Source organism: Falco naumanni, chromosome 9, assembly GCF_017639655.2.
Source record: "Falco naumanni isolate bFalNau1 chromosome 9, bFalNau1.pat, whole genome shotgun sequence".
Classification (NCBI taxonomy): Eukaryota; Metazoa; Chordata; class Aves; order Falconiformes; family Falconidae; genus Falco; species Falco naumanni.
In genome coordinates, this window is record NC_054062.1 from 20,907,924 (window position 1) to 20,933,372 (window position 25,449).

The following is a 25,449-nucleotide window of genomic DNA, read 5'->3' on the forward strand; positions in this document are numbered from 1 at the left end:
GCAGCCCAGAGGTAAATATGGCCACTGAACACATCCCTGTGTATGTCCTTGGGAGTAATTTCTTTGCCCTGAGTTAATCTGGTCACCAATCCACTATGAAAACCTGGGCTATAGTGAAACTTCTAAAAATCGCCACCTTAACTTGTCCGTTTCCGAGTCTTGATGTGCGTGGCTTGCTGTGGCGTATAAGCCACAGCATCTCTGCCCCCAGAGTGAAAAGACTGGAAGCTGTTCTTTATGCATGTGATGGGTGGGGCTACTTCTGATCTGTGGGTATTTGGGACCATCGGTGTGACATGCCGAGACCTTTCCTGGCTGTCATAAGGCATGTCTGAGGTGCTCTGTTTCTTGGTGCTGCCCACATGCAAGGAGGGTTGGCACATGTTAAGCTTGCGTGTCATTATTACTGGGCGTGTCAGTGCTTGATGAGATGGGAAAGGTCCTTTACGGCATGGACCAGCTTTGTCTCTGTGGCCTCAACCTGATCCCTCGTTCTCAAGGAACATAAGTGAAGTGATAGGACAGGAGAAATTCTTGGCTGGGAGGGATGATGTTGGCACACTTGTCCTCAAGGGGAGTTTTCAGTGGTGATGGCCTCCAGCCTGTGCGTGTGAGTGGCCTGGGATGGCTGGAGAAGCTCTGAAGTTTTGTACTTTATTTCAGTTGCAGGTAGGAAGATGAGTCCAAAAATTACAACAGAGCTGTTGAAGCAACTGCGGCAGGTGATGAAGAGTCCCAAGTATGTCCAGGAGCCTGTGCAAGCCTACATAGTGCCCTCTGGAGATGCTCACCAGGTATGGATGGATGGATGGATTATAAGAATGATTGTACTTTCCTTCCCTACAAGAAATAAAAGCCAGGGATAACTAAAATCATCCTTCATTCACTTGCTTTAATGGTTCTAGCATAAAAGCTTGGGTAACCTGAGAAGCATCATGTTGGAAAAAAGTTTCTGGAGTCTGTTCAGGAGACTGGAGTTTTTATGTTCTTGTAACAAATCAGCATGGATGTTCCACCAGCAGCTTCTCATCAGATTGTCTCCAGGGAGCTCACGCTGTAAAAAAGGGAGCTTGCCAGAGCACTTGCTGTCCCTATCCTGGCTGTTGGGAAGAAAAGATTTACTAGGGGAGGAAGGGGCATTATCTGGGCTTTAGTTTCCCCATTAGCACCTCCTGATCAACGCATAACTCTTAAGCGAGGTGGCGAAGGACTGGTTGCAGAGCTTTCCCTTTGCTACATCCAGTTCTTGCTGGAATTGCTGTCTTATGCTAAAGCCCTTCAGATTCCATGCAGAGGGAGGGGCCTTTGGAGAGCAGTGAGGTGATGTGTTGCAATGACACTTCTCTTTTGATGCTGCTCTGCATCAGCTTGTCTTGTGCACTAAAGACAGGAGGGAAGTCTGGGCCCAGGGTGGTAACCCATGGCGGTAACTGTGTTGTGTGCAGTTTTCCACTGTTAAGATTTCTGTAGTCCGTAACATAAATTTTAAATTGCTGAACTGCCTTTTACCTTCCCCACCTGCTCATATGCTAGTTTCACTCTGCTGTTAGGAGACCCAAGAACTTCCAAGGGTTTTTCCCTCCTCAGCCATTTTCAGGAAACAAAAGACCTGAAGCTTTCCTGGCTCACACCCAAAGCTCCCTTTTACCCCAGGGTGCACGAGAGCAAAATAAAACTGAATCAGGACCTTTGCCCTTGACTTTGCACTGGGGTGAGCTGGGTCCAGACTTGCCTGCGCCTTGGGACCATATGTGCAGCATCATGTTTCCTCTTAGGGAGATCCAAACTTGGGCAGGTAGAGGGAAGGCAGTTTTCTGCAGCTGCTATTGTCTGCTGCATTCCTGCCTCAAGCTGCCTCTGTCCATATATAACTCTGGTTTCATTTCACTAGACGTTAAGTGCTGTCATGTGAGTTGAAGAATGTGACCCTCAGGACTTCTGGGTTTTTCTGTTGCTTTCTTTTCCTTGACAGAATGCAGTTAAGCAGAGAACCCCATGTTGCTATTTCCTGCCGGGCAAGTTGGTCAGGTTTCTCTGCAGAGCGAATCTATCTGAATGGAAACAATTACTAAAAGCTGATGATTCTGGCGCCTCTTGACTAGCTAGTGCAGGATTTTGTCTGTGAGGTTTGGGAATTGGTGCCATTTTAAGCATTGGTGGGAACCTGTTGATCCCGGAGCAGGCCTACTGATTCCAGGTAAACTGTCACGAGCTGAGGTTTGCAGCTTCCCCATCTTCCAGGAAAGCATTTGTTTATTGCACGCAAATAAAGAACTTTACAGCCCGGCAGTCAGATTTTGCTCTTAGGCAGCTCCCTCCATGACTCAGAAGACTGCGGTTTAATGATAGCCAAGCTTCTGGTGGCTTGAGCCATTTCCTCCCCACAACCCAAGCTACTTATTGCTGTCCTTTCCTCTCTCAGCTGTTCCTGAGGCTGTCCTGGGATCCACATCAGAGAACTTGTCAACAAAAAGGGCTTTCCCTCCTGTGGTGCTGACAAAGGGTTTAGATTGGGGGAAACTTTATTCCCTTCTTGGTTGCAAAGGAACCCCTGGATTGGTCCGATGCTGATACACTCTGATGCTGCAACTTGCTGACTAATTTCTCTTTGTAACACTGTGGATGTTTGGGGTTTGAGCTCTGAGCTCTGTGATGCTTTTCATATTGGTTTTCCAGCCAAGGCTAGAAGGCTTAGGTTGTAATACTGCCAGGAGGCTTGCCACCAGTTGTATCCTTTGCTTTCTATGCTTAGTTGTGTAAAGAGCTGAAAGACTTGCAGAGCTTCTCAAACACAGCTGGCTCTGACTCTGGCTTAACCAAGGCTCCTGTTACCTTGGACTTGTGGCTCTTGTAGCCAGCCCTGAATGTTGGCTGCTTTGATTTTTGAAACTTTTGATGCTGGTGATAAGAAGTCAGAAGAAATGGACTGTTTGCTTGGGGACATGGGTGGTCCAAAGGCTGGTGAGAAAGGAGGGGAGTAACCAGCCAAAAGTAGGCTGAAGTCCGTACAAAGAGCCCTGCTTCCTTACATGAGCGCTGGGTGGATCTTGTGGCTGGAGGTGTCAAAGGATCATGAAAGGGTGAAATGCCATGCTTTTGGAAATGAAGCACCTAAATCCTTTGTGGTTTGGTTAAAAATACCTGTCTGACCTTTTGGGGTGTTGCAGTGGTAAACACGGGATTCATTTTTGTGTTGAGTCACCCGGTTTACATTGAATTTGAAGTTTGCCCATATGGGAATATTCAGAGATTGGAGGAGCTTTCTTCTTAATGGGAGGGAATGATGTTTGGATTAGGGCTTGGGTTTGGAGCCAGTCACAGCTTAACTGGGGCTGGCTTCTACCCCCAGGGCCTTGACTTGGTGAAAACAAATTTGGTCAGATCTGGCTCGTCTTCTGTATCAAGGAAGCACCTGCCCAGCTCAGGGCCCCATGTTTGAATTGGCAAAGATGCTGTCTTCTGCTCAGAGCTGGCTCCTCTGACACACACTTGTTCTGAGCCGAGGAATCAGCAGAGTTATAAAGCAAGAGACTATTTGTGCACAGGTTGCACTGACCTGTTCCAGTTCTTACCAATGCAGTTAGGTTCTTGGCAGTGAATACCGACCTCCCTCCAAGTACACAGCAGTGTTTGTTCTGTAAGGCATCAGTGTCATAGCTCTAAAGGCAGCAAGCTGTACTTTTCCTTGCTGATCTTGGTTAACCTTAGGATAGAATAAGCTTTTACGTGTTAGTGGCCCAACTGTGCAGGTTCTGGTGATAAGCACCACTTTTTTTTTTTTTTTTCTTTTTTGTGGTTCCTCCTGGCTTAGCTGAGGGTTTCTGTGATGCAGCCCCCAGTTTTGTCTGCATGTCAAGGACTGACAGGTGTGGTGGAAAGCAGACTTGAAAGGCCTGAGGAGAGCCAGGGTGAAGGTCACTGGAGCTTCTAGACAAGCCTCAGGGTAATACCTTGCTCTGACTGTGCTGCGGCCTGTACTTTGTGTGGCGTGTGCAGGTGTTCCCCTTGTAATTTTAGCTTGTGCAAAACATGGACCTATCTTTGCACAGTGGGGGTTGCTGCATGGAACAGAACAGGTGGGCGTGCAAGAATTCAGACTGACAGATGAATGAACCATCTTCCTTTCCAGATCCCTCATACTCCCTTCTAAAGCCCATCTGCCTCATTGTAAACTCTTAAAACATTCCCTGGATTTGCCTGTGAATGGGACAGCATGAGGTATTTCCCATGTAGTCAAGGTCTTTGATAGTTTTAGATCTAGTAAAAGCTGACCTAGACTAACAGACTTTTTTTTTTTCTTTCTTTTAGATTAAAAATTGTTTTAATCTATTTCATTGTTCTATGCTGTTAATGCAGCTAGCTCAGTGTTAACCCTTCCCGTGAATGTGAGTTTGCTTGTTTGCACAAGCAGACTAGCCTGTAGCCTCTGCTGCATTGGTCAAGAGAAAGGGAAGAGAAATTGCTGGTCTGATTTGAGATGTTCTTAGTGATACGATCCACAGTGGGAAATTTCCAGCATCCCCTTTAGGCGTTGGACCCTGGGAGATGGTATCCCAGCTTTGAGCTGAGAAGTGTAGGAGGGGGGGAGCTGTAGCAGTCAAGAGGCTGAATTAGGAGATGCTGAAATGGGGAATATTCCTCAGGTCCAGCATCACTCTGCCTTCACGTTCTGTCTTACTGCTGAGACAGGCAGCCAGGGGAATGGGCGCTTGATTCTGCTGCTTGAATGACTTTGTCCTCTATCTGCTGATGCCTGTGTCATTATTTGAATGGGATTGGTGGTGATAGTGGTGCTGTGGTGGGCTGATGTGGATCCACCCCATCAGCTAGAGGTATGCAGAGGGCAGTCATCCCTTCCCAAGGTGGGTATCCTGACGCTTCTCCTCCCCACAGTTGTTGAGCATGTGTCACAGCCCTTTGGGGCTGGACAGGAAGAGACACAGGGAACTGGACTGGCTCAGAGATGAGGGCACCCGTGGTCTCAATACCCACCCCATTTCTGCCAACTTTCCTTAGTGGTTGGATAAAATAGAAGATTTCTTGGGACCATATCCCAGGAATCTTCAGTGGCAAACAAAAGCAAAAACTACTCAGCCAGATCCTCTTTTGGTCTGTGGGTTTTTCTGTCCCAAGGCTTAGATTCAAGTGTGGTGAATGGTTGGTAGCTGCTGCCTAGGGCATCTCCAAGGAGGGGAGAGATGTAGCTGTTCCGGAGGGGTGATCATGGGGTGACTGAGAGCAGTCACAGTTGGTCCCAGGTGCTGCGATTGTGCTTCTCATACACTCCTGTGCTTTGAACCCTCTGCTGCCTTTAGAACAGTGAAGAGTACCATATCTGAAGGGAGTATTTTCTCACAATCAGGTGATTTGAACATAGCCCTGGCCAGAGACAGGGAAATGCAGTATCTATGGCAGTAGGAACTAAACCCACCTGAAAACTGGGCTGTGACTTCTCAGCTGAGTCCCTAAAATGTTTCTTTTGCCGCAACACAGCTGGGTACAGAGGAACTTTGTGGGCAGAGTAACAGAGTTTGGTTTCAGACCATTTGTAAGGTACAAATCCAGGGGTTTTGCAGCTCAAACATTGGCACTGTCAGCCTGGATTAAGCTGATTTGCTGAGTTATGCTAGTTAATTAACAGGTCTGCTCAGCAATTCTGACCTCTGAACTTGCCAGAATGGAATCCCATAAAAATGGTGTGTGGGCCACTTCAAGGTACAGTTGTTCTTTTAATTTTGGCAGCTCCTGTGGATGTTAGGTATCTGTGCATTGTCAGGCTCTTCTTTAATGCTGCCAACAGACGTGTCAACAAACAGGCTGTGATGGGTCTGAGATGAGGATGGACTAGTAGTCTTTGATTCCTGTTTACCCACCAAACCATGATCTGGTGGTTGCTGGTGTAGTTGGGTTTTCAGTAGGCAAGGAAGAAGTGAGAGGATCAGCATCTAATTATGGAAGGTCATAAAGTTTTTACAGTTTTATTATCTTGATGATTTTCTTTCAATGTCATTGATGTGGAAAACAAAGTTGTTTGTTGCAGGTTAACACCAGCTAGCAACTTGCACCATGCAGCTGCTTACTGCCTCCCCTCACAGTGGGATGGGAGAGAGAATCGGAAGGGTAAAAGTGGGAAAGCTTGTGGGTTTGGATAAAGACAGTTTAATAGGTAAAGCAAAAGCAAAGGAATTAATTCATCACTTCCCATTGGCAGGCTGGTGTTTCTGTTGTTTCCAGGAAAGCAGGGCTTTGTCATGCGTAACAGTTATTTGGGAAGACCAATGCCATCACGCCGAACATCCCCCCCACTTCCTCTTTCTTCTCCCAGCTTTATATGCTAAGCATGACATCATGACCCCTTTGGTCAGTTGGGGTCAGTGGTCCCAGCTGTGTCCCCTCCCAGCTTCTTGTGCTTCCCCAGCCTACTCGCTGGTGGGGTGGTGTGAGGAGTAGAAAATGCCTTGGCTCTGTGCAAGCCCTGCTCAGCAATAATGAAAAGGTCTCTGTATTATCAACACTGTTTTCAGCACAAATCCAAAACATAGCCCCATACCAGCTACTATGAAGAAAATTAACTATCCCAGCCAAAACCTTAAATGTCAGTGAGGGGACTTCACTGGAGATAGTGAATTTTACAGATTTTATGTGCTGATTACTCTGGTCCCCAAGATCAAGGGGTGCTTCTGGTTTCTCTTCCTTTCACGTTGCAGCTTCAAAGGCAGCATTTGTTTGTTGCCCGAAGGGGAAGTTGAGTGTGAAATAAACATCTGCAGAATACTTCAGTGTTTACAGATGTTTGTGGGAGAAAAGTGCTGCAGCTTAAAAAAAAAAAAAAAAAAAAAAAAGACCCAGTTGGACGTAAATACAATATAATCACAGATGATTAAATGTTCCAGTGGAGTAGAGCCCAGAATTTTTAACTCCTTTCATTCTCTCTGTGGTGTCCTTTAGGAGAAAAAGCTTATCAAAATATTTTTCATCAGCTGATTTCCCCCCCCCCTCCCCTGCTGCTATAAATAATTGCTGCCTCTTTTGTTTTCTAGAGCGAGTACATTGCACCCTGTGATTGCAGACGGGCGTTCATCTCTGGATTTGATGGCTCTGCAGGTACCTTTCCAGAACTTGGGTTTTTGCTAACATGCATAATTCCCCTGTAAAGAAATAGTCTCATTCATGGCATAGAGGCGGTATGGAAAAGGAGACCTATCCAGCTTGTTTGGACTGTTTTCTTCTCATTTCAGCATCTGCAGAATTATGTCTTGGCTACCCACTGGAATTATGTAATATCAGTGCAATAACAAGTTTCCAGAAAATGTTTGACCCCTGCATGAACCTCTCATAAAGTAAAATCCTATTAACTCTTCAATGTAGTGCTTGTAACCTACAGTCATTTCTTTTGATGTGCAGCCAGTACGAATAGAATTTTGCATTGCCCATTTGGGCAGGATGAATAGTAAATGGACTTTAGCTAGCCTTTCTGTTTAAACAGAGCCAAGGCCAGTAACACTGCATTTGGAAACTGAACGCTGCGGAAAAGTTTGCTTATCTTGCCGAGACAGGATGTTTTCTTGGCTGTAGGGTAGGTCTGTGTTTCAAGAGATCTAGTTTTTAACTTAACTGTACCCTAAGCTCTGCAACTTACTCTGTTGTGTGATTGTTGGAAACTCACTTTAGTGTCTACTGAGGTCTTCCCCCTCCTGCCTCAACTGTAAATCAGTTTAATAAATACTGCTACCTATGTGTTTGGAGGGTCCATTCATCAGTTCCTGTGAACTACTCTGGGACCTCCTGTGGAAGGTGATAAAGCCAGGGCTGTGGGCTGCTGTTAATGGATAACATGAATCCTGTATTAATTTCACGCCTTCTGCATGGCCTCTTCGTAACCTTCCTCTCTATTTTGAGCCCTTGTTATGTACTTGGAAGGTCTGTGTTCCCAGCCTAGTGCTCAGCATATCAGTGAGGCTTCACACAGGGGCTTATCTTGTGTTACTTGCTTCATCTTTTCAGGCTGAAGCAGTTTAAAATGAAGTTTGTGTTGGGGAGTTTGGTAGAAAACAGTGAATTCATATTTGAAACTCTGCTAATGTGGGCTCTGTCACCAGAGAGTATGGTCAAGATGCAGAGACTCAAAAGACTTGGATTCAGTTTCTGTTTGTGCTGTGGTGTTTTTGTGGGTTTTTTTTCTGAATCGCTAGGGGCAAGGCAGCTAGAGTGCCTTGCTGAGATGTCACTGTCCCTTAGCTGTTTGCCTGCACCCCTCCATCTGGAGTCAGTGGAATGGGACAGGCACTGAAACCAGCAGAAGTTTATATTTGTATTTCCTGTCAGCCATCTCTGCTAGAGCTGTAACATTTGGGAAGGGGGTGCAGCTGACAGCTGGGAGTGATACCCATGTCTGCTAGCCTAGTAACAGCTGTTCCATGTGGATGGCCAGAGCCCAGGCTTCCTCCCCATGAGAAGATGGGAAGGAGTTCCAGGGATGTCCAGTATGTGTTACTGTGACAACAGCCAAGTGGAGACCACAGTCTCTGTTACAGAAAGTCTGGAAGGTCCCATTTACCCAGTTCCACTGACTGGCTGAGATATGCTTAAGCTGAATTTATCTGAGGTGATTTGTTAAGCTGCATCCTTGTGCATACTGTCTCTGATAGGATTTGGAAGGTCATAGTGCAGGGTGAACAGTGAATATCTCCACTGAAACTGGACTAGCTTTTGAACAGTGAGCAGAGCTGCCTTTTGGGGTGTTGGGGTACATTTTAAACACTCGCCCTGCTGACTGTGGCTCTGCATGGTGACTGCCCACCTCTAAATGACTCCATCTTTCTGCCTTCCTGTCTAGGTACTGCCATAGTAACTGAACAGCATGCAGCCATGTGGACCGATGGACGCTACTTCCTGCAAGCTGCACATCAAATGGATAACAACTGGACACTCATGAAAATGGGTACGCAGCAGGCTGGGATACTGCTCCACTGATAAACAATCACAGGCTATTTGGTCACTTTGCACATGTTACAACTTGTGCTGTAGAGATACCCTATCAAGCAGGGGCTTAGGGATATCTTGGGTACACTGCTGCTCCTGCTTTAGTGTCCTGTGACTCTTCTTACCCATGGGTCTAGACATTCATTAGTAGGTGTATCTGATGCATTAGCTTGGACTTTTTGAGTAGTGTGGGAATGCTTCAGTATGACTACTTCTTTGAACCTCTTTTTTTCTTTTTTTTTCTTAAATCCCTGAAGGTCTGAAAGATACACCAACTCAGGAGGACTGGCTAGTGAGTGTCCTCCCAGAAGGCTCAAAGGTGGGAGTGGACCCTTTCATTATTCCGGCAGGTTGGTTTTACTTTATCTCTGGGTTGGGCAACTAGATTTTGCTTCCTTGCTTCTCTGGCTAAGCTGTTGTATGATGTAGCTAACGATGTTTCAACTGGTTTAAACTGTTAGGCAAAACAGGTTGGATTTTGGTTTGAGGCATGTATTATGAGAGCTCGACATCAGTGCATTGGCTCCAAAACACAAGAACTACTCTCTGGGCTTGCAGTGACCTTAGTTGAAAAGCAGACTCCCGAACTTCCTTTTGCCTGTGCTGTGGCTCGTCATGGGCACTTCAGTACAAAGTTGCTGAATGCCTTGGCCAGCTTGTAAGCCAGAACACCCAGGCAAAACCGACGCTGATACTCCTGCTTGGTGGTTTTGGCATCTCTGCAGCTTTCCCTGCAGAAAGCACATTCCTGGAGTGGTACCATTCATATCAGACGAATGAATATCCATCTAGTCATGCTTCAGAACACGGAGCCCAATCCACAGGTCACTGGAGTCAAGGGGAGATATTTGCTTGATTCACATGGGCTAAGGATCAGTCTTGTGGCTATGTGGAAGCCCATCTCTTATCTTGTCTAGCTTAGGTCTAGTGTGGTTCTGCACTGGGGTAGAAGACACCCTTACAGCAGCCTCTGGGGTGGCTTCTTCCAGTAACTTCTGTCTCCCAGCTGGAGCACTTGTTCAGCTCAAGCATGAGGCTCCAGGTCTGCAAGGTTCTGTATGTGCTACTGGCTGTAGCAGCTGTGTTTGTGGAACTGTAATTGTAATAGCTTTTGCTTTGTTTTTAATGAATGGGAAGGAGAGGCTGGATGGAAAGAAGGAGACTCAGATTCTGGAGTATGCCCCCTGTGAATGGGGCTGTTGTTGAACCAGTGTGTGTTCTTCAAAGCCGTCACTCTTAATTTTTTTTTTTTTCTCTTTGGTAGATCAGTGGAAGAGGATGTCCAAAGCCTTGAGGAGTGCTGGTCACGACCTTGTGCCCGTCAAAGAAAACCTGATCGATACAATCTGGACAGATTGTCCTCAGCGACCCTGCAAGCCTCTCATCACGCTGGACCTAAGTTATACAGGTAAGAAGCTTAACTCTCAGTAGACAGGAACTGTTTCTACTGCCCTGTCCCCTTTGCTTTCCTCTTACAAAGTAGTGAGAAAAACACTACTGCAGCGCAATATGATCCACTATGAATAGGTCATGAAGGTGATCGGACCTCAGCTAATGACCCCATTGTCCTCAAAACTTCAAATAGCCATTTACTAGATAATTTCAAAATAAATCTATGGATGTGTGGAGGGCAGCTCATTTGAGAGTTCTTATCGGTTACTAGAAAGAAATGAGGAGCACAAGCACAGTATGTTTTGGGTACCTCCAAAACCCAGTGCATTGGTTTGTGCTTACATCATCCCCAGTATGGATGGTGACTGTAGCTTTTCATACTGTGTTTTGCAGGGATCAGCTGGAGAGACAAAATTGTAGCCCTTCGTTCAAAAATGGCTGAGAGGAAAGTCCTGTGGTTTGTGGTAACAGCCTTGGATGAAGTAGCATGTAAGTCTTCACATTGCCTTTCTCAGTTCTTCCTACAAAATAAATGTCCTTGGAAAGGAGGAACCTTGCCAGGGTGAGAGGCACTTACGACAGCTAATGTGTTCGTTAGAGGTCACTTGTATCAAGTGCAGTGGTGGTAATGGGTCGCAGTGACCCTGTATTTCTACCTAGTGCCTTAATACACCAGTGCAGTTCCCGAGTACTTTCTTGGCCCAGGAAACACAGCAAATCACCACCTTTGAAAAACAGCCCAGGCAAAGGGAAGGGAAGATTATATATAAAGCCTAAGGCAGTTTGAAAGGGGAAAAAAAGACCTGTGAGATTTTCTAGCTGTAAAATATCCTGATGTTGCCATACCCTATAGGAAGATGGAGACTTTTTTGCTCTGAAGTCTGGGCTATAAACAAAGCAATGCAACATGTGGCTTGGTATAGGTAAGGCGAGGGTGGGGTGCACGGCGTTCAGGTAGTCTTCCTAATTGTCATCACCCTTTAAGTCAGTCTCTACCTTTCCAGCGTTTGGCAAATGCTTTGGTTAAAACAAGTAAGTCAGGGCTCAACTTGTATTTCCAGATCGTTTCAACCCAGGGTCACAGAGTCCCACTGGAGAGTCCCCTCAGTGTTTGGGGCCCCAGGATGACTAGGTCTCCATGCCCTGGCTCCCAGCCCAGTGTGTAGGAAGCGAGAATGGCCAGAAACAGCAGTGATTTCCCTGGGACTGTTGTTATTAGTGCTGTATATCCTTTGTGCAGAAATCACCAGTGTATAGACTGGTGCAGTGGGAGCATAATGCTGGCAGGGTGTGAGTGCTGCTAATGCCTGTGTCCCGTGTCTGATCTGAAATGATAGAAATTAAGGTGGTGTGTTCCTAACTCCAGCACTGCCAGTGCAATGTCTCTGGTGCTGGGTTGGGTGAAGCCAGCCTGCTGAGGTCTGCAGGCTCTCCTGGATCTGTGACACTGAGCAAAGAGCTTGTTTCATGAAAGAAGTACTTCTGAGAGTGGTGAATAGGACTCCTCCCTGGGGAGGCCTGTGTGAGTAGAGATTGTGTGTCTCACCTTTTCAGGTGCATCTCCAATTAAATTAATGATAAATTGGTGCCCTGAGGTGGTTTCAGATGGAATGTCTACAGCAAAGCCAAGCTGGGTTATGAATCAAGGGTTTTAAGACGGACCAGAGGAGGTCATGAGAGAAGCTTATTGCTGGGTGCCTGGTTGATTTCCTGCCCAAAAGGGGGAGAAGTTGCCTTTAATTTTATCTAATTCAATTCACTGTATTAAACTCCAGACAAGTTTCTAGGGATATAGAGAGCCTCAGAGGAGGCTGTAGCCTCCTTACTGCATTGGGAGTTGGCTGAGAGAGGAAGTTTGTACCCATGCAGTAAAGAGTTCTTTGTGGCTCTTTCCTGCTTTCAAGTGACCTACTCCTTCCCTGGGGAGAATCAAACTCTATTTTTACTTTTGTGGCAGAATTTGCACAGTTCAATGAATACAGTGCTGGGTTGTGATTTAGGACATGTTGGTTCTTTTCCCAGCTGTCCTGCTGGCTGGCCTTACTGCTTTGAGTAACTCATTTCAGCTAATTGGATACCCTGGGGTTTTTATTTGACCCTAAAATCAGAGATTTGGAGATGCTGCACATCTACTTCCCCTCTTGACTTTGAAATTTTGTGGCATAAAACCTTTGTGAAAAACCTTAGGACTATGCAGTCTCAGGCTGAGACGTTGGAGGCACCTAAATGAAGCCTCTTTGGAGTATTTTAGTCTTGCTAGGCTGTCTCCCTCTTCCTTCAAGTATCAAAAGGATTGGAATGAAATGGTAACTTGTAACATTGTCTCCTGGCTGTTGAGAAGTGAGCTTTTGCTGCATTACACAGAAAAGAAAGGGCAAACACTACTTTCTTTTTTTTTTTTTTTTTTTAGCGTGTGTCCTTGTCTTTTTTTTTTTTTTTTTTTTTTTGCCTGTGTCTGGTTTCTTCCAAGCCAGCCCTCCTTTAGAAATTAAACCCCATTTCTTTGCCCGATGGGAGAGTTTAAACTGCAGTTCTGGTGCCATCTCCTGGCAAAAACTTAGGATTGCGGGAAAAACAGCAGGACGTGGGACAGCTGGGTGGGAGCTGGACCCACGGCCTGTACCCGTGACGACTTATTGCTTGACTGTGTTTTGCTGAGATTATTTTTGGCTTTCTCTAATGTTACAAAAGATGAACCAGGACTGTGATTCTTGGCGTTCTTATTTTCCAGGGCTTTTCAACCTCCGAGGTTCTGATGTTGAGTACAATCCTGTGTTTTTTGCATACGCCGTCATAGGAATGAACACAATCAGGTGCTTGTATTCCCCTCTTCTGTCCCCCAAGATACATTTTTCTGTGGGAGAGCTGTTCTAGCAAAGCATTTGTCTTTTCAAAACACCTACACTTGGGCACTTTAATGTCCTTTCTGAGCACTTTGTTTGAACATTAATTACTCTCCTCCCCTGAGCAGAGCTACAGAGGCAGCGAAGAGCTCTGCTGCACTCCTCAGCACCTTTGCTGTCTTGCTGGGTGACTTGTGGGTATGATGGCTGAGCCCTCTGTCACCCTGAAATAATGTGGAGGGCCCTTGGAGCCCTGGGTGAAGTGTGGGTAAGAGCCAACATTGGCCTGGACATTGGAAAACTTTTCTCTAATGTCATTGATGAGTCACTTCAAAACTGCAGGGACTGTGTAGGAAAGTTTCAGGGCTGGCTTATGACAGAAGGCTTCTTTCCTGTGACTGCCCCATATAATAAGCCTCAGCAAGCATAAGTCTTTAGAAGAAAAAGAGATGAATCTGCTAGCTATATGCATCTGAGGTAAAACCTGGCTGGGTGAGTACCAGTTGTATGTGAAGGTGGAGCTGAACTTTCCAATCCAGTAAAAGCAAGAACAATGTGGTACTTGGAACACTAGCTTTTCAATTTCCAGATGTTGCCCTTAAAAATTAGAGAATGGGCACTATTTGCCTCTCTTTATTCTCTGCTGCATGAAGCGCAATGATGGGATGCAGCCATTTTGAATGTGTCATACAAACAAAAATGTTATCAGCTCCTTTCCTCTTAGCAGGGTGATATGTCTAAATTTCAAAGCAGGATTTAAGTTGTGTGAAGAGCAGTGGTTAAAACAATATAGGCCAAAGTATAGTGCATAATTAACTCCTTTCTCCCTGAAATGTCACCATAATGGTTTCTCCTTCCCTTCTTTACTCCAGTCACTATCAGATGTGGTCCCACCTATCTGTTCTGTCCAATTTGTTTCTCAGGCTCTTCATTGATGGTGACCGGATGATGGACCCAGCTGTGAGGGAGCACTTACAGCTCGACTGTACCCTGGAGCCTGAGTTTAAAATCCAGGTGATGCCCTATGGATCTATCGTGTCGGAGCTACAGGCTGTTGGTGCAGGCCTCTCAGCCAAGGAGAAAGTGTGGCTCAGTGACAAAGCCAGCTATGCTCTGACTGAGGCTATTCCCAAGGTTAGTAGCCCATGCAAGGGAAAATACTTCTCTCTGCTCAGCGTGGTCAGGAACAGTGTTAGTAAGGGCAGCTGGCCTCAGCTTCCCCTCTGCAAAGCATGGTGCAGGCTGCAGCTTGTGCAGAAGGGATCCAGCTATGCTGAGGTATCGAGAGGTTGTTAATCCTGGGGTTGCTCTCGCTGGAGCTGCCCTTCCAGTTTGCTAAGCTGATTTATCCAAAGAATTGTCAGCTTAAGATAAGACCAGTATAGTGAGAGAGGGGAGAGGGGGAGGAAACAGGGTGAATTCGGGTCATTCTGTCCATGGATGGAGCATCAGCCTTATGTGGACCAGCAGTGAGAGCTGGAAACTTGCAGAAACTGAAGCAGGGATGTTGAGCAGGATTTTCGGGAGGGGGCATCTGGCTTGATCTGAGCGTCCGAAGATGGTTCCCCTTATATCTTCAAGCCACTAAAGCAAATCAGGCAATATGTGGCATCCAGTACCGAAGACAGGAGGGACAGGGTGATAGAGCTGTTGCAGCAGGGAACCTTGCGAGGACACATACAACCTGCAGGCACTGGTTGCCCATGCAGTGAGTGTGTCTGCTGAGGGACAGTTGCAGCATCAGAATAATTTCTGTACAGCTTTATGTGCTATATCTTACCCTTGAACTTCGCTGTCTGGGAGTCATGCAGTCCACTTAATATTCCAGTAGTCATGAAAGGAGATACTCGGGGAAAGACACACCAGCAACTATGAGCAAATAAGCTGGTTTCCATGCATCTTGTGTACATCTCTTGTTTGCCAGAGTTCACGTTCCCTGGAATGCCATCCGGTTTACAAAGCTATTTAGTACCAAACACGTACTGTGAGTAAATATGGGTGGGAGTTAGGGACCAGTGAGTATTTTCCAGATGTTGCCTTGGAAGACCCACGGAACACAATCGGTGCTTGTGCTAGGTTACTAAACAGTCTGGGCTTTCTACCTGAGAATCGCAGGGCTCAGTTGAAGGAGCTGCTGAAGGAAGAACTAAATGGTAAAAAGTGTTTGGCTGTAGGTCTGCATTCACACACCACCAGGTTTCTGCTCCACCAGGCAAGCAGGTATCTCCTGCCTGTTTCATGTGCTGCGTGGTTGTGCTGCAGGTGTGTGTATGATACAGCCATACCTGTGACAACAGAGCTAACTCATGAGGCCTGAAGGCTTTTTCAGTGCACAGGAATTCTAAGAGTGGTCTCAGCTTTATGTCTTCCCTGCCTCAAGGAACTGTGCATTAGAAAGCAGGAGAGGAAGGACTGAAATGTCTTGATTAAAAATCACTTAGTCACTGAAAGAGCCAAACGTTTCCCAGTTCCTCATGCTGGGCCTTTTTCTCCAGCTGTACACCACTTTACACCAGCTGAACAACTAGCCTGGGGTGCTTTGAAGAACCCCAGTGTTAGAAGTCCATCTACTGTCCGTCCCCATGAAAGCCAAATATTGACGCTGGCGAAAATCCAGTCCATTATTAACACAGATCTGCAAACCCTTTGTAGATCTGCCTACAGCTGCATGTAAATATGCTTTTCACAGAAGATTAATAGAACCTACCAGACTCCAAAAAGCCAAGCCAATCTAAGAATCTGACTATTCAGAAGTTTTGTCCTGACTTTGATAAAAGGACTTTCCTGACTTGTGGCTTCTTCAGTGCTTTAGTTTCTGCATAGTATAGTATAATTGTCTTGCTATTTTTAAGAGTTTGAAAACTGTAAGCCGGTAGGATTTGTGTGAAATTGGTCTTTGCTGAGGGTCTGCCAGGCCATTCCCATGAATTTGAGTGGTATTTATTGTATGCCGGTGCATTGAAAATAGGAAAACAGCATGCTGCTTGGGCTGTGCTTGTGTAGATGCTTATCCCATCTCCTGATATATAATGGGTAGAGCAGAGAACTGTGGGGCAAAAGACATTGTTCTTGTTCCTTCTTCTGATGCTAAGGGTGGCAAGGCTTGGGCAAGTCACCGTAGTTGGTGTATTTCTGAAGACATGCCCAGAACCGGCTAATCTAAGGACAGCTGATGTTTGGGGAAGTGCACAGTGGTAAGGTAAGTTCTTAATGGAGGGCTGCCCTGTCCAGGCACAGGAAAGCTTTGGCTCGAACTGCTGATGTAAGTTTCTTTCAAAAGTGGGTGGCATGTAAAGCTCATCTTTGCAAAGGCCTTTCATGTTTCTTGGGGCCTCAATGTGTTTGTCAGAGCTGCTGATCGTTAGAAGTGATGATGCTCAGTGCTGGAGAAGTCAGAGTCTTGAGGGGCCTGCCAGGTTCAATTCCAGTGCTTGGTACCCAGGCTGGGTACCTTTTGCTCCTTGCTGCTTGGGGGTGACGGGTAACAAATAAAGGTGACTTTTTAGGTCTCTTTGCACAGCCTAAACTCCACCTTAGTCCCTGGGATTGGTGTTTCTTACTGGCTTTCTCTTGGCCTATAGTATACATCAGCAACATGAAACCCATGGCTCAGACATTGATATGTATGGTATTTAAGACATCCAAATCTTCACCCTGCTTCATGGCAAGCTGTTAACTCTTTAGTTCCTTGGATTTCTCTGTGGCTGTTCTTTCTTCAGTCAGGGACTGTTTCTCTTTATTCCCCAGTACACTTTATCTGACTACTGGCAACCAGTGTCTCACAGCACTGAAGGTTGAGAGAGACCGCCAAAGTACAAATTATGGCCAGGCTGAGATATTAAACCTCTAGGATTATGTAGTCTGACTAATCCACAAGTAATCCCTGTCCTTCTGCTGCAGGCTTACAGATACCTCACCCCATATACCCCCATCTGCATTGCAAAAGCTGTGAAGAATGCATCAGAAACGGAAGGCATGAGAAGAGCACATGTAAGTGAAGCCTTCAGAGCCTCCTTGCACATGACAACAGGTTTGCTTTATGTTTAGGGAAAGAGATTACATTCTCCTTTCAGTTTTAGTGTTTTGGATTAAAAAGCAGGTAAGAATTTGGATGGCAGGGTAAAAATGGTTATCTGTCAGACATCTGCTGTTGAAGCAGGTTTTTTGCTTGTTTAGCATTCCCTCGGGATGAAGAGCAACATTTGTAGTAGTGGGGTATTACCAGCCATACTCTGTTGGAAGACTGTGCAGACTTGAGAAGTGTTGTTTAGATTATGGGTCCTCAAAGGGATGTTCTCTCCCCTTTGCCAGTTCTGTTGTCTTTCTCAGTGGAGCCTTCAAATTGTTATCACTTGAATAAACACAACCTAAAGAACACAGAGAAATTCTTCGACGCATGGTGCAAAACACAGGCCAAGATGTTCAGAAACAGACAGTGTTCTCAAAGCATTTTGGTTTTGTGTCATCATCATGACACTCTGGAAATGATGCTGATTTCTCAGGAGGCTTCATATTTTCAAGCAAAGAAGCTGCCTGTGAAACAGGTTCATGGTGGGGCTGAAGTTTGTCTTGCTTATTTCCTGTTAATTTTCAAGCAGCGATTTTTGCAACACAAGAAGTATGCTAGTTAAAACAGGGCTGGCAGTTCTGAACTTGTCCCATGTTTTCTGCTAGCTTCTTGGGAACTGCTACTTTCAGTGCTTTTCTTTTCCTGTTACTTAAGGGAAGTAAAAATACTTGTACTGAGCAGAGACACTTCATTACTTGCCACCTGAGGACAAAATTATGCCTTGCTCTTGTACACTTGTCTCTTGCTTCTTGCCTCTGCATGCTGCAAACGTGTAGAAAAAAGGAAGAAAAACAGGGGTTATCAGGCAAGAATGAAGCCAGGAGCTGTGACAGACTGTGGTGCCTGTGTGCCCAAAGGGCATGTTCCCCTGACACATCACCAGATGTGTTGTGTGGTTGCCTTCCACGATCTGAAATACACGATCTTGTGTGTTAAAGCAAGAGAGACTTGAAAGTTGTGTGAGGTAAAGCCAGTGTTTGCTAAGTACTTGGTAATTCTTCACAGCAAGATACTTCCCAGCAATAAACCTTTATTAATGTTTATTTAGTTGTCCAGATACATTTCTAGCGCTTGTGTTAATTACAGGGTGCAGAACTTGGAAAGACCACTTAAATAATCTGTTAGTTTGTGTTTCTGAAACTTGCAGGTTGAATTTTTTGCATCAAAACCTCTTTATACTGTGGCTTGATAAATCTTTATTCTTTCAATTTCCTTTTCTTGTGCTTATCTTAACATAGATTAAAGATGCTGTTGCCCTGTGTGAGCTCTTCAACTGGCTGGAGAAAGAGGTAGTGTATTAATTTTTTTTAACTTGGAGATTTTATTGCCATGTAAAACTCTGCATTAGCATAACCTTTTTGGTAGTCTTTATAGTGCCTTTGCTAAAAGTGGGGAAACAGTTGGGGTTTTACCTGTGTTTTTTGGGGGATTTCAATCATGCTTTCATCCAAAGCTGAATGAATTGAAAACATACTCTCATTCATTTTACACAGACCAAAGCCAGAGCATATGAGAAATGACCTGAACAGGCTTAATATAGTTTTAATACTATCTTGTGCTGGTTTGGTATTGTAAATCATGAAATAATATCCAATTTGATACAAAGAATTATTCTCATCAGTCAGTATTGTCTGGCAGTATGGACAGATTTGGCGTTTATGAATGGAGAGGTGCAGTCATGCCCAGTGAAAATGCAATAAAGACAATTTACTCATGTTTTCTCTGGATTACAAGTACACGGTGAAGGTGCAGAGTGCTAACTGTTACTCAGCAACTTAATAAGCTGTGCTCCTTCTGTGCTACTGCCTGTCTGAGTCTATTGACTTTACCTATGGAGATGGCTTGATGACTTCCAGAAGGTGCCTTTTTACATGTCTGAGTACCTCAACAAGTCTGCCTCAGGGATTATGAAACGTAACTCTTGCTCCCCTTTGCGTGCTGTCCAGTCCTGGGGAAGTTGTCTCACAGGTTTTAATTTATCAAATGCTGAAAGTAAAATTTCACATCCTTTTGTTTTTCCTGCAACTGCTTCAATTTCGGATTTAAAAGCATAAAAATTCTGCTAATACTATGGGCTGTTGGAGAGAACTGATTAAGCTTAGTGTAACCTGTCTGTGAAGAGATACTGCCTTATGAGGTGTTACCTTTGTATATATCTCAGTGAAGTTAATACTGCAGTAACCACTAACTGCTCCCTAGTCAGGGTTCAGCAGTCCTGCTTTGACCGTCTCTGCTTCCCACTTCTCGCATGTGCTGCGAAGTATTGCTAGGTTTGTGTTTATCATTCCTGAGGAATGAGGACAGAAAACCTGGAAAGGCGCCACTTCGAGAATGGGTTTCATAATGCACAGACGAAGCCCAGTGCTTAAGCGTATAGCATTTTCTTTACTTGTTGGTGTACTAATTCAACCTACATCTCTGCCCACTAGGTTCCAAAGGGAACAGTAACAGAAATAATTGCTGCAGACAAAGCAGAGGAGTTTCGCAGGTAAAAAGTAAATCCTCTGTGAGGGTGTTTTCTTGGTGGCTTTTTTATCCTTTTTTTGTTTGTTTTAGTCTTTAGAAGTCTAGAACATGCATATATTTTACCTGAGGACAAACCATTACTACAGGATTTCATTGAACACTTAAAAAGAGTTGTGGAAGAATTGGGTCTCTTGGGAGATACAAGTCCCAGCCCACTGGATCATACCTGCTTTCCTTTTGAGATAGCAATGAGAAGTGCTGCAGGTTAGGACACTTCAGTACGAGATAGTTGCTTTCTTACTATGGAGGAATTGATGTAAGAGTTAGATTTTCTCCTCTTCTGATGGGAGAGTGAGCAGCATTTGTATTGAGAGATACTCCCATGTGTATGTCAATAGGACCTCTGAAAATGCCTTTGAGCAAATAAGTAACAAAGAAGAAATTGTTCAGGTCATCTCATCCCTGGGTGGTCTGTGGTGAATTTTTTGCTTGTAAGGAAAGGCTAGAGATGGAAGGCAGGTTTCCACATGGTTGGGACGACAGGGCTCCAATCTGTTCAGTTCTTCTACCTGAGTGTACTTGCCCACGTGGCTTTCAGGGCTAAGGGGAATGCTGAGGTGATATGAAATTAAGGATGGGGCACTCCAGGTGCCACCGGTGCCTGGTGTACTCCTCTTGCTTGTGCTGTAGCGGTGACAATCTTTTCTTTCAGCCAACAGAAAGACTTCGTTGAATTGAGTTTTGCTACCATATCAAGCACAGGTCCAAACGGAGCCATCATTCACTACAAGTAAGAGAAACGCAGCTTCTCCTTTCATCCTTCAGCAAACATAGTTGGAACGAGCTGTCTGGCTTCTTTGTGGAGTCACAACAGGGAGATGTAGTCGCTGTTGATTGCCATCTTGCTTTATTCCACCAGAGCTTCTGCACTTACTAAATAAAGATCTCTGCCTGCTGGCAGCATGCACGTACTATGATGATGATCTGCTCAGGGGCCATAGAAAAGGGCTGTTTTGGGGGCAGAAGTCTGTGAAGGGTGAATATGAAGTCCAAACTGTTCTGAAATACATCCAGGAACAGATGTTGAGGGTTTTGCTGGAAGCACTATTTACTGTAGACAGATATATTCCTCTGTATGGTACTTGGCTCAGCATGTGTGGGATTTCCATCATTGCCACAAGAAATCAGAGCTGACAATCTAAGCTGGCACTTAAGATGGTTTCTGGACTGCAGACGTGGGCTGGAGACCTTAAAACTGTGGAACAAACCCTTTTGTGTTTAACTAAACAGGCCAGTTCCTGAGACCAACAGAACGCTGTCTGTGAACGAGATCTACCTGCTGGACTCAGGAGCACAGTACAAGTGAGTGGGATGAATGGTGCTGAACCTCTGCGTTTTCTCCCAGTGACCACCTGCAGGGTCAACTCACAGCTGCTGGGACAGGCATGGCAATGTTTAGTTTCGAGTGCAGTGCCATTTCACAGAGAGCCTGCTCACTGTATCCCCTCTAGAGGGAATTTGTGGGGTTCTGAATATAGCCAAGCGCATCAGTCAGTGGGTGACTGATCCATGACAGGAGGCCTGACCTAGGCTCAGGACAGCAGATGAGGGCTGCTGACAAGCCTTGTCTGGGGTAGGGGACGAGATCTAAAAGCACGGTTCCCGTCTGGGTCCCATTACCAGCATGATGGTAGCAGTGCTGTAGCTGGTGGTGCACGCTCCTGTCTGTTGCAGCTCTGCTCACCTGGCACATTGGTGTTAGAGCTGTAGGGAACAGGGAGCAGGCCTCACTGCCCTGGTTTAGCTGTGGGCTCCCTACACAGCAGCCTGCACAGCTGAGTGAGGCATCTACCCTGCCAGCATCTGCTCTGTGGGCAGATTTGACTGATGTTGAAGTCAGAACAAGGTGGGCAATGGAGCAGGACAGCACTGCCCTGTGGTGTTCTCTGCCTTTCCAGAGAGGCAAGATTTCTCATCCCAGTGGCCACTTGGGTCTCAGGTGGTTTTGGAAAGGCATCACCTCGGTTGACTCATTCAGTGCTGTTTTGACAGTGCTATTCAGTGGCCTCTATCTCTGAAGCTGTTTACTGTGGAACTCTTGACTCCATGGAAAATAAAAGAGGTGATGTTTTTAACCAGTCTAAATAGATGAGAAACGGCTTGTTCAGAAAGATGCAGGACAGGCCTGCCTGCTTCTTTGAGATGAGCTTTGTCTTTAGAGCTATGCCTTATTGTTACGTCAGTCAGTCAGTCAGAGCTTTGAAAGAGAACCATACAGACACTGTTTGGTAAGAATTTACAAGGAGATCAAGGAGATATTTTTTTTTTCTCTCTCTCCGCCCCCATCCCCCCCCCCAACCCCGATGGCCTAATTAACAATTTCCTTAGTGGCACTATGAAAATCAGCCCTTTGAATACAATGTAAGCTGGACGTCAATGGCACTTACTACAACATTGTGACGGGGATGTTCTACTTGTCCCTGCTGAGAAGTTAAACCATGAGTTCTTTGTGACCATGGCCTGTGTGTGCTGGGGAAAAGCATAGTCACTGGAGTGAGTGTTTCAAAGAGAACTTGGTATTTCCAGAGCCTCTGTTTTTTGACAGCAGGCTCAAAATGATATTTGTAGAAGGAACTCGGAGCCAATTTCTGACACCTCAGACTAACCCCTATCCAAATGTTGGATAACCTCTAGAAATCTTAGCACAAGACATACCCCCTTATGCTTCCCTTTCCTGAGCTGGTAGATGTCATTTGTGCGTAAGTATGTATTTTTAAGCTGCTAATGAATCATCTTCCATACAAATAGACTAAATTTGATGTTCTGTTTTCAATGGGTAGGTATCAGTTGCTAAACCTTAAATTAGCAGCATTTTTATGAGCAGTTTAGATTCTAATTTGTGAAGACTTTGGGACGCTTATGGATGAAAGATAGCATTTTGAATTGTAAATCATTATTGCTACATCTGGGACGTGTGTTCAGGAATTTGTGAGATTAGGAACTGTTACATCATCAGTCTTGTGTGGCACAGAGCAGATGACTTTACCCAATTACAAGCTAGGTTGGTTTGCGGCAGTGTGACTGGGTTTCCCGTGCATTCTCATTTTGATCTCTTTTCTTCCAACTCTCGCTCCCATCCCTTTGCCCCTTGCATCTTCATTTGCCTCTGAAGAGATGGTACAACAGATGTGACCAGGACAATGCATTTTGGCACACCATCAGCCTATGAAAAGGTAAGTTGGCATCTCAGTGTGGTTTGCAATCTGACTCTTACGATTAGAGACGATTAAACAAATTAGTAATGTGCCCTACTGCTATATAGACAAAGTGCTTTATGGAATATCATGTATTTAATGATACGTGACAGCATTTTGATAAAGACTGGAAAGGAGGCTGTCAGACTTCAGACTTCCAAAATACAAACTAAGTGATTTAGGGAATGGCACCTTTCTATCTTAAAATGCACACCTCTCATCTGAGAAGTGGCATGTCTGCTCTAAGAAACAATAAAATCAGTGGGCTGAAGATAAACATTACTGGCTTGCTGGGAGTTAGTGGGGTTTAACGTAGTGCAAAGCTCAGTGTCTGATGCAAAGCTGCAGTGGTGGCTTGTGTCTAGTGTACCATATCAAAAACCAGTCTCAGACTTACCTGAGAAGGTAAGTGTTGGAAGTTCAGCAATATAATTTTGTTGATTTGAAATTGCTTCTTTAATTAAAACTAATGTCATCATTATAGTTTGCTCAGTGATGAAAATATGCTGTAGGGTATGCTCAGGAAGTAAAAATACAGCCACAAAGACAATCACTCATGTAGGTCAGGTGAACCCTACTGCTAAACCTGCACTCTTGAGTTTGTGACACACTCCATAATTAGCAGAGAAAGATCTTGGGAGTCATTTAGAATCTTTCTGCTCATGGTTTGCTTTGGCATTGCCAGCCATAGGAGAGCACGAGCAAGTCTTTCCAGATCCTCCACGATTTGCTACAAGATGCAGTCTTCCTCTCCATTGCTGGGGAAGGCAAAGTTTTTGCCTCTCCCTGTTTACTTATGGCACACATTTCTTTGACAGGAATGCTTCACCTATGTCCTGAAGGGACATATAGCTGTGAGTGCAGCCATCTTCCCAAATGGAACCAAAGGTGGGTTGGTGAGTTGGAGTGTTTTGACCCACAGCAGTGACCTCTGAAGAACCATTACGTGGTCTGAGAGCAACATTATGGTTGACAGGTCCAGATGTGTTAGGCACATGTTGATGTAACTATCTGTCTGTTTCCATCACAACATTTTGGATTCTGGATTACTGATGCCTTCTCCCTCATCATCAACCAGTGCTGAAAATTTTGAGGAGGGAAGTCTGAAGGGCGTTCAAAGTGCTCTGGTTCTAGGATGATGCTGATTTTCAACAGTCAGTGGCACTCCAACACACCTGTTGCCCTTCTGTGCTTGGAGGTTGTCTGTATGCTTTAATCATGGCCCCATCAAATCGAGAGGTCACATTCCAGCTTCAAAAGGACCAGCCAATTCTCTTCCAGTTAATGTGGAATCTCTTTTATTTGTGAGCAGCATGGGAAAATGACACACAAAGGAGCTGTTTTGATTTTATGCAGGAGAAGCTGTGACATACACTCAGTCCTGGTGAATTTGTTGCAGAGCTATTTTCTCCCTGATAAGACACCTTACACGAAGGTGCTTCTTTTTAGAGTTTTCTGCAGTTTGCATTCTTGGAAAAAAAGTGAGGAAAAAGCAGCCGTGTAGTGGTACCAAAACCCCAATGAAATTGGAGGGTGTCAGAACTTGGACACATGGGCTTGGTGTTCACATGCAGGCAATGCAAATTCTCTGCATTGTGGCTGAAACAATCTGCAATGGCTGGCAATCCAGGCAAGAAGTCTGGCTGATTAGTTCAGCAAATACTATTGGCAGATCTACTTTTTGTTCACTTAGTGCAGCTGCCTTTAAGAAAGGTGCTGAATTCTCTGTGGGACATTTAACCACTCAATGCTTTCCTGAAAACCCCAGTGGAGCAAGCAGCAGTGCAATGTTTCTTTTACAGACCATCTTCTGAGAGCTGGGTAACAGGAGAGAGAGAGAGGGGGCTCCTTAGCTGAGAAAGGGCTTGAATGTCAGGCTTGCCAAATCTGCCCTGTGACTTCTAACAATCCAATTAATTCCTTTCTTTGCTTTTTGGTAGGTTTTTTGAGGGGGTGCTGGTGGATTGTTTTGTTTATTTGGTTGGGTTTTTTTCCCCGTGTTTTCCAGGTATGAGCCTTCAGTGTGATTATCAGCATCTCAGAGGGAGCCTGACTTGTTCAAATTCTCTCTCCCTGTCTGTCTCTTTTCCTTGGCCTGCAGGTCATCTTCTAGATTCCTTTGCCCGCTCTGCCTTGTGGGACTGTGGTTTGGATTATCTGCATGGGACAGGACATGGAGTTGGCTCTTTCCTAAATGTACATGAGGGTCCTTGCGGCATTAGCTACAAAACCTTTGCAGACGAGCCTTTGGAGGCTGGCATGATCGTCTCTGATGGTATTTAGCATTGGTGATTCTCTCTGGTTGCTGGGGGAGGGACCAGGCTCTTCTAATGTGCAGGGGGAATAAATCTGACAATGGTATAATGGAAAGGTGGGATCATAAGCTCTGGTCCCGCCTCCTGTTATTTTAATTGTCGTTTAAGTTCTATAGGTAAAGACCCTC

At 45.2% G+C, this 25,449-nt stretch overlaps 1 protein-coding gene across 3 annotated transcripts in view; it reads left to right on the forward strand.

Annotated features, from left to right (window-relative positions):
• The window catches only part of XPNPEP1 (X-prolyl aminopeptidase 1), a 31,977-nt gene that overhangs the window by 3,354 nt on the left and 3,174 nt on the right, over positions 1-25,449 (forward strand). For all 3 annotated transcript variants that reach the window (XR_005829623.1, XM_040606378.1, XM_040606379.1), the window contains 16 exons: positions 664-794; positions 7,041-7,104; positions 8,837-8,941; positions 9,240-9,332; positions 10,247-10,390; positions 10,768-10,863; positions 13,106-13,187; positions 14,141-14,351; positions 17,118-17,207; positions 18,525-18,575; positions 19,716-19,774; positions 20,465-20,542; positions 21,043-21,114; positions 22,925-22,985; positions 23,825-23,894; positions 25,108-25,281. Coding sequence is in view for 2 of the 3 variants with exons in the window: in XM_040606378.1 (XP_040462312.1) it covers positions 678-794; positions 7,041-7,104; positions 8,837-8,941; positions 9,240-9,332; positions 10,247-10,390; positions 10,768-10,863; positions 13,106-13,187; positions 14,141-14,351; positions 17,118-17,207; positions 18,525-18,575; positions 19,716-19,774; positions 20,465-20,542; positions 21,043-21,114; positions 22,925-22,985; positions 23,825-23,894; positions 25,108-25,281 (1,567 nt within the window). In the remaining variant the exon portion in view is untranslated. The remainder of the gene's footprint in view (positions 1-663; positions 795-7,040; positions 7,105-8,836; positions 8,942-9,239; positions 9,333-10,246; positions 10,391-10,767; positions 10,864-13,105; positions 13,188-14,140; positions 14,352-17,117; positions 17,208-18,524; positions 18,576-19,715; positions 19,775-20,464; positions 20,543-21,042; positions 21,115-22,924; positions 22,986-23,824; positions 23,895-25,107; positions 25,282-25,449) is intronic.